The following is a 14,200-nucleotide window of genomic DNA, read 5'->3' on the forward strand; positions in this document are numbered from 1 at the left end:
AATGCTTATAGAGGGAAAAGTAAGAGAGTGAATTATTATAATTTTGAGAGGTAGATAAGATTTCTTAGACAAGACACCAAAATCATGGTATTCTTCAAATGTTCTGTCATCAAAATAATTTTTCTAATTTTTAAAAGACACTCTGCTGATGAGATGGCTCAGCAGATAAAAGTGCTTGTCATACCAGGCCCTAGCAACCTACTTTTGATCCTCAGAACCCATGTGAAAATGGAAGGAGAGAACCAACTCCTAAGTTGTCCTTTGACCTCCATACTCAAGCCTGGTGTGCATGCACAGACACATGCATAATAATAGTAAATTATTCTTAAAGTAATTCTTGACACTGGAAGGGTAGTTCAGCAGTTAAGAGTACATAAATAAAAATAAAAACAATTTTTTTAAGACCACTATTGAGTGAAAATACAAAGTATAGTTTGGATGAAAATATTCAAAAGTCAACAAAGGATTTGTTAGAATTCTCTAAACTCTTTAATAAGAAATAAACACAATTTTTAAAACATGAGCCAAAGAATTATATGTATGCTTCACCAAAAAAGGCATCTAGATGGAAATGAGCTCATGAAAGACAGCACCTTTTTCTTCAAAGATGCATATACAGTACATTGAGATGCCATACACTTAGGATGGCCATGATTCAAGACTCCCTACACTAGGTCTGAGTTAGGTAGATTGCCATGTGAAAAAATAGCTATACAACAACAAAAAAATTAGCTATGATAATACAAAGGCCTGAGAGACAAGAGACAGAGGAAGTAATAGAAGAGAAAATGCTTAATTATGAACCTATGGTACCTAATGAAATTGATGATCAAGGTAGACAGCCCTTTGATAATGGGAAAGAAGCTGGAGTGGAGGCCAGCTTACTGGCATGGAGCTGAAAATATTAGACTGTCTACATGTCTAGTTTATGTGTGAATTCATAAAGACCTAATTGTACCTTGAGAAACAGAAAGGGGGAATAAGATCGCCTAAAAGACACTGGATTGTAAACTTGGTGTGGTCGTATGTACTCAGGCAGAGTCAGGCAGATCTCTGTGAGTTAGAAGCCAGCCTGGTCTACAAAGGAAGTCCAGGACAGCCAAGGCTACACAGAGAAACCCTGTCTTGGAAAGATAGAGAAACAGAGAGAGAAGCTCTTCTAAATGAAAGTTGCAACTCAAGGAAGAGATAAAGAAAGCAATGCCAATGATGCAGAAAGCAGAGCCCCCTGCATGGAGCCAGCTTACAAACAAAAGCAGAAGAGGGCCAGATAGTTCATCAGACTGACAGACTGGAAAGCCTTGATGCTGAAATGATGTTGAATAACAGATAATCAGGACTACAATTATGGAGGATCATTGCATCAATAGCAGAGTGGATCTTCATAAGGGCATTCGAACTGTTAAGACTCTGAAAATGTAATTGTTTCTATTGTAAACTTTAAAGTATGTACAATTTTCAGCGCGTAAACGGGAAAGTTATAGAGGATGTTAATTTGAACATGGCTATTCTGGCAAGAGATCAAATCCAAAGACCTTCTAGGTCTATGTGATCTGGCTGGCAGGTTTTCCAGGACAGTAATAGAGAGATGGGTTGCAGGGAGAGAACTCAGGTGAAGACAGAAAATGAGAAGACTCCAGAAGATTAGAGCAGATTGCTGAGTTAGTTTGAGGCCAAGCAGAGCAATTCCAGGCAAAGAAGCCAAATTAAATAAGCCAGCTAGGAGAAGAGTTTGAGCCAGAACAGCTGAGTTAAACCAGCCAGCCCAAAGATCAGAAAGAATAGGTAAGAGTGAGCTTATTAAGCAGTAAGTCTCAAAGGCTGAAAAGATTCTAGGCCTAGGTTGGATTGTACAGAGGCTACAAGTTTCCAGGACTAGACCTAGGTTAGCAGAAGAAGGCAGTAAGCCTCCCAGGCAACGATTGAGCCAGGAGAATGAAAATTATTTTCACATAAAGTGATATGTATAATACTCAATTATAATTTGTCTAAATTAAAGTTACATAGTTCTTGTAAGCCAGCACCACAAGGCCTATAGAAATATTAAAATGATTCTTTAAAAGTCCTAAGAAGTAATGAGCATTATACTCATTTTTGTATGCCCTTTTAACTGATAATAATAAGCAAAGACTAGGAATGTTGTATTTGGGTCTGATGTTCTCCAAACCCTGATTTTAGTGCTCATATCAACTTCACATTAAATTTTCAGTCATAATTATTCCATATTTAAGCCATCAAAGGGTCGAAGTGCCACATTTATAATATCATATGACTATGCTAAAGATTTTTCAAAGAGTCTCATAGATAAATTATAAAATATGATAACAACAGTGCTAAATTATTTTATTTTAGGACAAGGCAGATGGTAAGAAAGAATATCTGCCTATGATTTCTTACTATGTAATTTCATACAACCCATCTAAAAGTCTTTGCCATTGAGTACTCAAGATATTGTGTTTTTGTGTGTGTGTGGTTTTAATGAAGTTGAATTATTCAGAATTAAAGTGAATGTTTCAAAACACAAAAAATTTACAGGCAACTATTTGGATTCTTTAAAGTGCCAGAAGTAAGTTAGATTTAAATAGCTATAGCAAGATTAGCAGGTTAAGCTGGCTGTTAGTTCATTAGAGAGTATGGTGACTATATGTAGTGTGGGCTGATGGAAGAACAATGCCATCAGTCAGTGTATTTGTAATTAGTAAGTATAGTTGTTAAACTTAGCACTTAGACTCTTATTGCCCCAGTGAACAAACTCAGGGCTTAATGCATTGTAGACACGACTGTATCACTAAGCTCCATCTCTAGCCCCGTTTTGATAGGTTTAGCTTTAAAAAACAAACAAAAAACATGTTATCATCTAACAGAATTAATCAGAAAGCATAAAATTGTAAGAATGATAGCTGTTCAGTGAAAGAGTACCTAGAATATACACTTGAACTTTTTGTTGTTTTTATTTTGTTTAGAGACATGGTCTCACTATGTAGCCCTGGCCAACCTGGAACTCAGTGCAGGCTGCCATCAAACAGACAAATCCATGTGCCTCTGCCTCCCTGGTGTTGGGACTAAAGGTGTTACACCATCATGCCCAGCACATTTAGACATTATAATAAAATTATTATCTTTAGTTTTCCAGCATAGCAATACTTGACACAAGATGCAAGATAAAATTGCCTTATTGGTTTTTTTTTATTATCTTTAATTATATTTATTTCTCTCTCTCTCTCTGTGTGTGTGTGTGTGTGTGTGTGTGTGTGTGTGTGTGTGTGTGTGTGTGTGTGTGTGTGTATAACATGTGGAAAAGTCAAGGAACAGATTTAGAGTTGGTTTTTTACTCCAACCATATCTGTGGCAGGGATTGAACTCAGGTGATTGAATTTGACAATAAATACCTTTACCCACTGAGCGATCACACCAGCTTCTCAAGGACTTTTTTTTTATATATTTTTTCTGTGTGTCTTTGTGTATATGTCCTACTAGGATTTTGAATTATGGGATGATGTAGGATTAAATATTCCCAAACCCCCGGACTTGTTACAACTTTACCGAGATTTTGGAAATCATCAAGTGACTGGGAAAGATCTTGTGGATGTGGCCAGTGGAGTAGATGAAGATGAATTAGAGGCTCTTACACCAGTTCTAGCCAATGTCCCTCCAACCCTTGACACTTCCCTACCTGTAGAGGTGAGAAATATCAGCTAATTATTCATTTCCACAAAAAGTATTTATGTAAAACTATTACTGTGAGATCTTGAGTTTCTGCTTTTTTTCCTGCTTTGATTTTTAGAACTCCTTGCTAGTACAGAAATTAGAAGATAAAATTAGTTTACTAAATAATGAAAAATGGTCACTGATGGAACAAATCAGAAGGCTTGAAAGGTTAGTACTTAGTTGTTATTTATAAAAGTCCTAAAGTTTGTGTTCACATTGGCAGGTTATATAGATATGTGAAGCAAGGTTTCAATAGTAAAGCATAATATTTTCACAAAGCTCTTATTAAAGCTTCTTAATTATTTTCAGTATTTAAAAAGGCAAAAATATCCCCTCACCAGTAGATTAGATTGATGTAGAGATCTTATACTTAGGAGAAGTTATATATTTCGACTTCACCCAAGTCTTGTCAGTTTCTGTAAAATAACTCCACATTAGTTATTTTATATTTACTTCACCATTCATTATTTCATTTCTCCAGAGCAGGCTTTAAGGCCATTGCTTCCCTCCTGGTGATAGTTTACAGCTACACTTTTGGAGTAGGGAGCTCCAGTGACTGTTGTACAGAAGAGCTTGGGCTCACTAGCTAATTGGCTTTTAGTATGTTCTGCTTGTGATCTCTTGGGATGGATACTGGCATCAAGGCTTCCAAAACTGAAATTGTTCTCTGGGAATTTTCTTTCTTCAGTGAGATGGACATCCTCAAAACTGAACACTTTACCGCCGTAGCAGTTGGTGATTCTGTGCAGCCTTCTTTGGTTCCTGAAGACAGTAGACAGACAATTGTAAATAGTTCAGACCAGGAAAAAAACAAGGATGTTCACCTTGAAGTACCAGATGGAGCTGACTCCTCTATTCCTAAAGAGAATTCCTCAGGTTCTCTCCCCAGGAAGGACAGAGAAGAGCTGCCACCTTCTTCTGTACCAAGTAAAAGCACAGTCCATTTTGATCAACCCAACAGGTTAGTGTGCGTGCTATGTTTTGAAATGTCTGTTTCACTGTTTGTGCCTTGTCAGGCTGAAGAACTTCAGTTTATGTTGGAACACCTTTTGTAGTTACAAATTATTACACTTGGTATAACTTAGCATGTAGGCAGAATACATGTCTCAAAATGGAACAAATAAGTATTAAATTATATCAAAGAGAAGGAAACCATAAATTGACAAGGTCTGTCTTGGTTTAAATACATAAGACCATAAATAACCTGTAGGTTACTAAGTGCTCTTGGCCTTCCCCTCCACACTTCTTACCTTTCTTCTGTATAAGCTCAGGTTTTAATGCTATATAGTTGCCTGCATTAAACCAAAACAAGACAAAAATAGTATTGTTCAAGTCCTTTTTCTATATCTGCTTATTACTAGTTGTGTATTACTAATATTCTCTTAGTTCATTTAATTTTTGTTTGATTGTAGTACTTAAAACTCAGGAAGTTAAAAAAAAAAAAGGTAAAGCATAGCTCCCATACTTTGTGGTTAAATTATCTAGTAGGAAAAAAAAGCATGAATTTAAAATACTTTCAGTTGTAACCCGAAAAAACATTGTTAAGAAGGGAGTATTTACTAATATTTTTCGTGCATATGTGCTTATTGTATACCAACTTATTTAGTCCTATAGTGCACTTTTGGCCACTATCATCTTCTTGTTAAAAACAGGCCCAGTGTGCCCAACATTAGAATAAATTTTTAAAAAAATTTTATTTTTTATTTATTATGTGTACAGTGCTCTGCCTGTGCACATACCTGAAGCAGGCATCAGATCACATTATAGATGGTTGTCAGCCACCATGTGGTTGCTGGGAATTGAACTCAAGACTTGTGGAAGAACAGTCAGTGCCTTTTACCTCTGAGCCATCTTTCCCAGCCCTAGGATAAAAATTTTAAAGCATATCTAATTTGCTTTAGACTTACAGATCTTCATTATCACTGAGAAATACTAGATTTGTTTGTATAGGATGTTTTCTATTCATGAATCACAACATTCTGTACCCATTAAATAATATTGTTATCTTTGTATATTTAAAGCTTACAGAATTGGAATAATAAGATGTACAGTCCTCAAGGTGTATTTGTTCTGATGTGGATGAGATAAAATCATGGAAATGTATATTATGGTGCTCAGTAGTAACAGTACTTGTAAAGTCCTTTTATAGAAGAGAATCTATATAGTTTTTTTTTATACTCTGAAGGTGGATGGTGTTACAGTCACTCAATAGATCTTAACTGTATGCGAGACAGTGCTAGTAAAAATATATTGGTGAATGAGACACACTATAATCCTTTCATACACAAGCACTATGGTCTAAGAGAGAAGACAGTGAAGCAATTAAAGTATAAAAATTAAGAGAGTAGGTCTTGCATTGGGAACACATAATCAAAGTATCCAGCCTAGTTATCAACAGAAAGGTTTCATGGAAGAAATGCCATCTGCTCTTAGTTTTGAAGGCTAAGTGTGAGTTAACTAGGCAGAGAAATCAGGATGAGCATGTAAAGAATGCATATGGAAGAATGGAAGAAACAAAATTGAAAGATAATTAAATGCTGGAAGTTTTATTGGATTTGAAGTCAATAAAAAGAAATTAGTCCAGTGAGGGTAAGAGAAAGATTGGTTTGTGGTTTCTGGTTTGAACAAATAAATAGATTATGGTCCCTTCCATATAAGAGCAAAGGGTACTAGCGTTGGCCCATCTCTCTAACTTTGCACTCATGGGAATTACTGAGTACATTTTTGTGGTACCTACTAAGTATGCTCTTTTGTGAGTTTTGCCATTGGCTTTTGTAGATGGAGCAACCCATAGTCAACTTAATGAGTGCTATTTCATAGAGATCAGTGTTTTAGAAATAAACATAGGCTTGACCATTCTTATTAAACATAAAAGTAAGTTAATATTTTCTATTGTCCCTCCAGTGTTTATCTTTTAAATTATGTCAGGAATGTTCAGTGAATATTCCCTTCTTTTATAATTTTTATGTAGGATAAGGTGGAATCATTATAGATCAGTGCCTTTCTGGCTTTGTGTCTTGTTCAACCTTTGTCAGCTTTACAGAAGCCATAGAAAATGGAGGGTGGAGATGGTACTCATTTTAGATTTGAGAAATGTTTTCTATAATTATTCATCACTGGACCACTTAGTGTATTCACTAACACTGAAGGACTGTTCACCTGTATGGCATTGGGCTGTTTGTAATGCACAGTGTTTTCTCTCCTGTGGTTGGATTGGTCAAGTCTGGTGGCTGAGAAGTCTGGGCAACACACACACACATCCTGGGGTAGGATTAGAGTTAGGGAGGTGAGTTTCCATATGCAGATATGCAGTTTACTTCCTCCTGAGATAGCAGTGCTAATTCTTGGGTTCTGTCTCCCTTTTTTCCATTATTTTCTTGAAGGAAATTGTCACCTGCTTTCCACCAAGCACTACTCTCTTTTTGTCGAATGTCAGCAGATAGTCGTTTAGGATCAGAGGTGAGTTTATATCACAGCTTTCATAAAACACCTCTGCTTTGTTATTTTGGGAGGTGGGTGTTGTTTGTTTATAGGGTTTCATACAAAAATATTTATGCTATGATTGGATTGCAGTTGAAAACCTATTATTTAAAAGTAACTTTTAAAGAAATAGTACCCAAAATTTTAAGCAGTAAGGAAGGCATTTGATAATTGGTTCACTTGCAGTCTGACAAACTTCATTATAGAATTGCACCAGCTTTCTTAAGCCACTCATGATGCATTTCATCATGCAAGCTGTTGGTGCATTTCATTATACAAGCTGTTGTCCTGGTGTGGTTGCAGCTTTTTAAGAAAAAAGCAAACAAACCAGCAACCATTGAGGAGGCTCCATTTCTGGGCTATCCCTGCTTCTCAGAGCTGAATTATAGTAGGCCTTCCAGGTCTCACTACTATTTTTTAGTAATATTTTATTTTATTTTTTAAATAAATATTAATTTTTCCTGGCATGTAGAATTGTACCTGTTTATGCACAGTTTGACATTTAGATAGATCTTTGCACAAGGATCCATTGGATCAGGGTGATTGACGTCTATCATTTCAGATAATATTTTTGTGCATGTTGGACACAGTCAAAGTCATAAATCGTCTATATGAGCTAATTTGTAATATTCAATTTATTGTTAACCACCGTAGTTATCCTACTGTGCGGCATCCCTAGCTGCTAGGATAAGCGACTTTTTGAGTTGTCCTTAGCAGCTAGGGGTATAGCTGAGTAGAAGCTTAGTGTGTGTTAGCCCAGCATCATAAACATGAAATTGATGGTATCCCTTGTACTCAACTGTGCCCCTGTTACTAGCATATTGACTCCATGACTGCCCCACAGACATGACGTTATTTAGGGCAGTGTTGTTATTAGTAGTATGAATTGCAGTGCTGGAATGTGTGTTTACATCGGAAGCAACAAGATCCAGAGTACAAACTTTTACCCACTTATATGGACAGAAGTCATCTACAATCATCTAACTGTTTGATTTTCTAGGTGTCTAGGATTGCAGACAGTGAAAAAAGCGTTATGTTAATGCTGGGACGCTGCCTGCCTCACATTGTTCCTAATGTGCTGTTGGCAAAAAGAGAGGTAAGATACCAAGAAGTGTTTTCATTCCCAGTAGTCCCGTCATGTGGCCCATTTTTGTCATTTTGAAATTCAGTGTTATATTTTTATTTTGTTAAGTCTGTTACTTGCAATCATATTCTTACTTTTGTGCATGCGTCTCTGCTCCTAGAGAATGGTTTTACACCTCTGTCAGGTGAGTTCAGTAAACCTGCATGGTATTCATGGTTTCCAGTTTTGCTTAAAGCATTATTATTAGCTTCTGCAGTGCTTTTACTGTAGGTCCATTTATGTGTCATAAATGCAGTCATTTTCATATTACCAAACACTAATTGATTTTTTTCTGGGTTTTTTTTTTATGATGTCTTTGATATGTCTACAAAAGTTGACACTCATTAAAAATTAACAGTGACTAATAAATAATAATGTAACTTCCCCCAAATACATTTGTAACTGCCTGCTATAAATGTTAGTTTTATTATGTTTGTTTGACAATAAATTATCTTATAGTGATAGGATAGTGGTGAAAGTAACTATAATAACATTTTAAGGTTCCTAAGTTTTTCTTGTATTTATATTCTTGACAGATTCTTTAAATATCCTAGATAAAGTTGCAAGTAAATTTTAGTACATGTGACCTAGACCATGAGCCAGGAACATATTAAGAAGTTATCTTTACAGGTATAAACTATTATTACATATTTATATTTATTTAGCCAGTAAAAGATTAAAGTGTGTATGTTTTTGTCACTATCGTGTTTTTGTTTACCACTGATTTTACTCATATTCATGGGACCTACAGTATGATAGATACATAATGCATTTGCAAAGCCCAATTAAAGCTGACCTTAGTTATCTATTTAAGCAAAAGAAATTTGTACTGATCCTCAAGAAAGGATATGTAGAGCTTTGAAAGTTTTTATTCCTATAGGTACTTTTAATTTTTAAGATGCATTCAAACTATTCTTGCTGATGGCTTTATTTTTAAGTAATTTTAAATGACTTTAAAATAGTATTATGTGTAGAAGTTTTCTAGATCTTGAAGGATCAGTGTCCAAATTCAGATTGTTTTGCAGTTCTGCCTGGCAGGATGGTGTTTGAGCTTTCTCTTTTTCGCCTTGTAATATCATCCGTGTTGTGAATTACTGTTTGCATCCCACTTATTTGTCCTTCCTCAGCACAATCTTTAAATGTAACCAAACCTAACTCCCATAAGGCCAGTTTTACCTTTTTTATTTTCCATATTAATAATAAATAATTTCTGTAACTAAAGTCTGGTTGTATTGCATGAATTACTTATAGAATTATATCACCAATAATCAGATTGTGTGTGTGTGTGTGTGTGTGTGTGTATGTGTGTGTACACATGTATACTTGTCTGGCTAACTTTACATTTTTTATGTTTGAAACTATTGAATGTTATTGTAGATTCATGAAGAACTGATCCTCCTCTCTAATTATTTTTATCTTGTTCTATTTGATTAAAGTTGTGTTCCCTCAAAATTAAATTAGTAAATAGTAAAGTGTATATTAGCTTGGTTTAAAACAAATCCCTGGGTATACAAGGGCAAACAAACTATAGAGCTCAGCACCCATGAGGCTCAATCCCTAGTACCACCAGAGGGGAAATAAGGCAAAACTTGTCTTATTGTGTCCCTGACAATTCATCTTTATATTTTATCTGTTTAAGTATATATTTTTATAGAGCTTTTGTGATTAAAGGATTGGTATTTGGGGATTACTTCCCAAGTCTTGTTTGCTTTTTTTCAGAATAAGCAATGTTTAAAAGTTTAGTGAACTGATGATCATAATATTCTGATTCCGAAACACATTAGAAGCAGAGTTTGAGAGTTTTAGTAAGCAATATATTAAAATAGATAAACTTTTTTCAGTAGAAAAAGATAGACAACACAAACCCTTTTCCCCATTCCATATTATAGTTTTACTAAATTCTAATGTTTTTTCCCCATGTCCTTTGATCATTGTTAATTGGATCATCTTCTTCTTGTGTTTTATCTGTAAGAGTAGAAGTCTTCATATATTCTAGATATGAAATCTATATCACATGTGACTTGCAATCATTTTAGTCTTACCTCTTATATTAAGATTATTGCGCTGACATGTTCAAGAGAAAAAGTTTGCCACTCCCACTGTTTTGACTACTCTAGTTTTTAATAAGTTTAAATAATTGGGACATCTGAGTCTTCCAATTTTACCTGTTTCAATAGCACTTGGCTAGTTAGGGACTCTAGCATTTGTATAGATGTTAATGCTTAGCTTCCTTTTCTGCAAAAACAGGTCATGAGAATTTTGAAAGATATTGTATTGAAACTTCTTGACCCAAGGAGCATTGCTATCCTGACAACATTGTCTTCTCTGCTTCCCTGCATGGGTGTGTCATGGCTTTTTTGGAGGTGGGTGGGTTTGGGTTTTATGAGGCCAGGTTTCTCTGTGTAAACCTGGCTATATTCTGGAACTTGCTCTGTAGACCAGCCTGGCCTCAAACTCAAAGACCCACCTGCCTCTGCCTCCCAAGTGCTAGGATTAGAAGTGTGCACCGCCACACCTGTCTTATGTCATGGCTTTCATTTCTTTAATTACATTTGTCCTCAGCATTTATTCTTTCGGTTGTTGTAACAAATGAACATGTTTCATTAATTTTATTTTAGATTATTCATTGCTAATATATAGAAATGTAGCAGATGTGTTCATTTATAATACCTTGTAACTTCAAGTGATTTTGCTTTCATTGTTAATAGTTTTATGAGTCCTCTGATGTTTTCTGTCTATAGAACCACAGAATCTACAGAGATAATTTTGGAGACTTGGATATCCTTCATTTAATCCTGTTTTAAATACTCTATATAGGATTAGGAATGTATTTTTAGCAGTAATCATTTTAGGAAGCAGATACCCTTTGTCTTGTGACTGATCTTGTATGGGCAAAGATGCTTTCAGGCTTTTCTACCCTTTATGCTAGTTCTGGGGATTTATTTTAATGTCCATTATCATGTTAAGGAAATTCCCTCTCAGTGCTTCTTTTTCCTTCTTCTTTTTTTAATCATGAAAGGGCAATAAATTTGGTCATGTTCTTTTTTTTTTTTTTAATATGCATTGATGTGATCACAGAGTATTTCCTCATTGTTCTGCATATGTGCTATATTGATTTTATGTTCATTCACTCTCCACTTGCTAGAGTATAGCTCTTTAGTGGTATAGAATCCTTTTAATGTGCTATTGATTGGACATTAGTATTTGGTTGAACATTTTTGTGCGTGTATTTCTAAGAGATACTGGTCTACTGTTTTCTACTTCGTGTATCTGACTAGGTAAATCTTCCTAGAGTGTGCTGGGGACTGCTTGCTGCTCTTCTCCCTCCCACCACCACCAATATTAGTTTAAGTAGGATTGATCCTGAAAAGTCTCTAATCCTGGACATTCTTCATTTAGCGAGTTTTGATTACTTTTTGAAACTCCTTACTGTTTCATGCCCCTCTCCACACATCTGAACATTCACTCTGTTTTGGCTTCTTCTCAGATGCCTATCCCCTTATCTAGTATAAATGCACACTGGTTTTTACAAAATTTAAAATTGGGACTAGAGAAATGGCTAAAGAGTTAATAGCACTTGCTGCTCTTTCACTTCCCAGCACCCATATAAGCTAGCTCACAACCACTTGAAACTTCAGCTCCAGAGAATCCACCTCCAAGCCTGCCTCCCTCCCCCAGCCATCCGCGCGCGCGCGTGCGCGCGCGCGCGCGCATGTGTGTGTGTGTGTAACTTGAGCTCCATGGAATCCACCTGCAGGCCTCTGTGTGTGTGTGTGTCTGTAAGTGTTTGCACGTGCACGTGCACATATGCATGACAAATTTATATATGCACATACAGATGCATATAAGTTTAAAATAATTTTTTGATTTTTAAAAATTATTTATGAGTTTTATTTCTTTAAAGTGTAGACACATAAGACTGGAAAGATGGCTCAGTGGGTAAAACCCTAACCCTAACTGTAACCGTGACAACCTGATTTATGATGCCTAGAATCAACTTAAAAGCCAGATGTGGAGCCATCCATCGGTGCACACCTTTAATCCAAACACTTGGGAGGCAGGCAGATCTCTTGAGTTCAAGGACAGCCAGAGCTATACAGAGAAACACTGTCTCAGGGCATGCATGGTGGGGCTTGGGGGTAGATGCAGTAGTGCATGTGACTATAATCTCTGCACTCTGTGGAGAGGTAGGAAGTAGAGACAGCGGAGTGGAACCATGTCTCATGGGTGATGACCAATACCAGAGGTTGTCCTCTGGCTTCTACACTTGTGCTATGGCAAGTACATACAGAGAGACAGAGACACAGAGAAGGGGGAGAGACAGAGACAGAGATGGCTCAGTGAACAGGAAAGCAGAAGGATCAGAGTTTGGATCCCCCGTACCTACATGAATATTGCCTGGGCTGGCAACTCAGCTATAACTTAAGCCCTGGAAGACAGAGAAATGTGACCCAAAAAAATCTCTGAAGCGAGCTGGCTAGCAAAACTAGCTATATTGTCAAACTGTGGATTTGATGGAAAGATGCTACCTCAAAGAATAAGATAAAAGAGCAATTGAGGAAGATTCTGTACATCAACATTAGGACATGCACGTACCCTACATTGGATACACATGAAGTGAAAAGTGGGGGGGGGGGGGAGGGCTGGAAAAAATTGGAATGTTAACTTTTCCTACATAAGGGAGAATTACCTTTTCGATATAATATTAGAGTTATAATTATCATAGATATTTTCTTAACCATGGAGGTTATGATTATACTTTTGTGTAAAAAATTAAAATTCTTTGCTCTATTACTTTGAATATATTAAAATTATATTTCACAAACATATTCTAATAGTACCACCTTGTCTGCTTAGAGAAATTTAGATATAACAATTTAGTCATTTTTTTAGATATAGCAATCAGAACTACAATGAAAGTTTTTAAACAGCTAGAGTTTTTGAATTAGAGGAATGATGCCAAAAGGAGAAAATTGATCCAGTTTGTGAATGACTGTGTAGTAAGTAAACTGGTGAACAGTAATCTCTAAGGCATAGATGTACTAATGCTTCAGAGACTTAGAGGTGAATTCACAGTAAATATAAATAAATAGCACAAAAGGCATGTGCTTATGTAACTCATTATTTCAAGAGTACCGTAAGTAGGAGGTGAGAATAAATAAATGACAGAATAGCAATTATTTGTGGTTGACCCTGCTTAGCAGGTAAAATTCTAGTCATGATCTGTGCCCTTTATATTAGCAGGCCTCTAAATTATTATTATTATTATTATTATTATTATTATTATTATTATTATTATTATTATTATTATTATTATTATTATTTCTGTCAGCACTGTGTCTGAGGAAGAGGCTGTCTAGCATCCCTTCTCTGCTGAGTTGTACATGTCATAGCCATTGAGCACACCATATCAAGGTGTACTGAATTACTTTGATATGGAGCATCAACTAAAAATTATTGGCAGTGATTTCTCATATGTTGCAAATTTTGCTAAGAAGAAGTTAAATCAGATGGTAATAGAAAGTATTAACAGCTCTCACTTTAGCAAACAAAACGTAGTTTTTTCTTCAAAATTCCAGTATCTTAATTTTCCAAATAAAGGAACCCAAACTTTGCTGCTTTGCTCCTCATGGTTCGGTTTGGATTGTTTGATAATGGCTACCATGATGAGAAGCTTTTTAAGGCCACCTTAAATCTCATAAGATCACTGTATCTACAGTGGATACATTGAAAACGTATATATAAAGCACCTACCATCTCTGCACTAATTCAATTTCTTACCTCTTTCACTTGAAGAAGCTAAAAGAAATGTTTGCCTTTACCTAGTTTAGAACCAGTGTTCTCAGTTGGCATATCCTTAGCCATTACAGTTAAAAGACTTTCTATAAT

The 14,200-nt window shown here is 35.8% G+C and overlaps 1 protein-coding gene across 7 annotated transcripts in view; it reads left to right on the forward strand.

The window, feature by feature from the left end:
• The window catches only part of RELCH (RAB11 binding and LisH domain, coiled-coil and HEAT repeat containing), an 83,349-nt gene that overhangs the window by 22,495 nt on the left and 46,654 nt on the right, over positions 1 to 14,200 (forward strand). For 6 of the 7 annotated variants that reach the window (XR_014780222.1, XM_084786940.1, XM_084786939.1 and 3 more), the window contains 5 exons: positions 3,478 to 3,681; positions 3,785 to 3,876; positions 4,397 to 4,669; positions 7,092 to 7,167; positions 8,189 to 8,284. Coding sequence is in view for 6 of the 7 variants with exons in the window: in XM_084786940.1 (XP_084643066.1) it covers positions 3,478 to 3,681; positions 3,785 to 3,876; positions 4,397 to 4,669; positions 7,092 to 7,167; positions 8,189 to 8,284 (741 nt within the window). In the remaining variant the exon portion in view is untranslated. Of the gene's footprint in view, positions 1 to 3,477; positions 3,682 to 3,784; positions 3,877 to 4,396; positions 4,670 to 7,091; positions 7,168 to 8,188; positions 8,285 to 8,350; positions 8,942 to 14,200 lie in introns of those variants that run through there. The other variant, XM_084786944.1, reaches the window with a different exon arrangement.

Source organism: Acomys minous (genome assembly GCF_964271855.1).
Source record: "Acomys minous genome assembly, chromosome: 1".
Lineage (NCBI taxonomy): Eukaryota > Metazoa > Chordata > Mammalia > Rodentia > Muridae > Acomys > Acomys minous.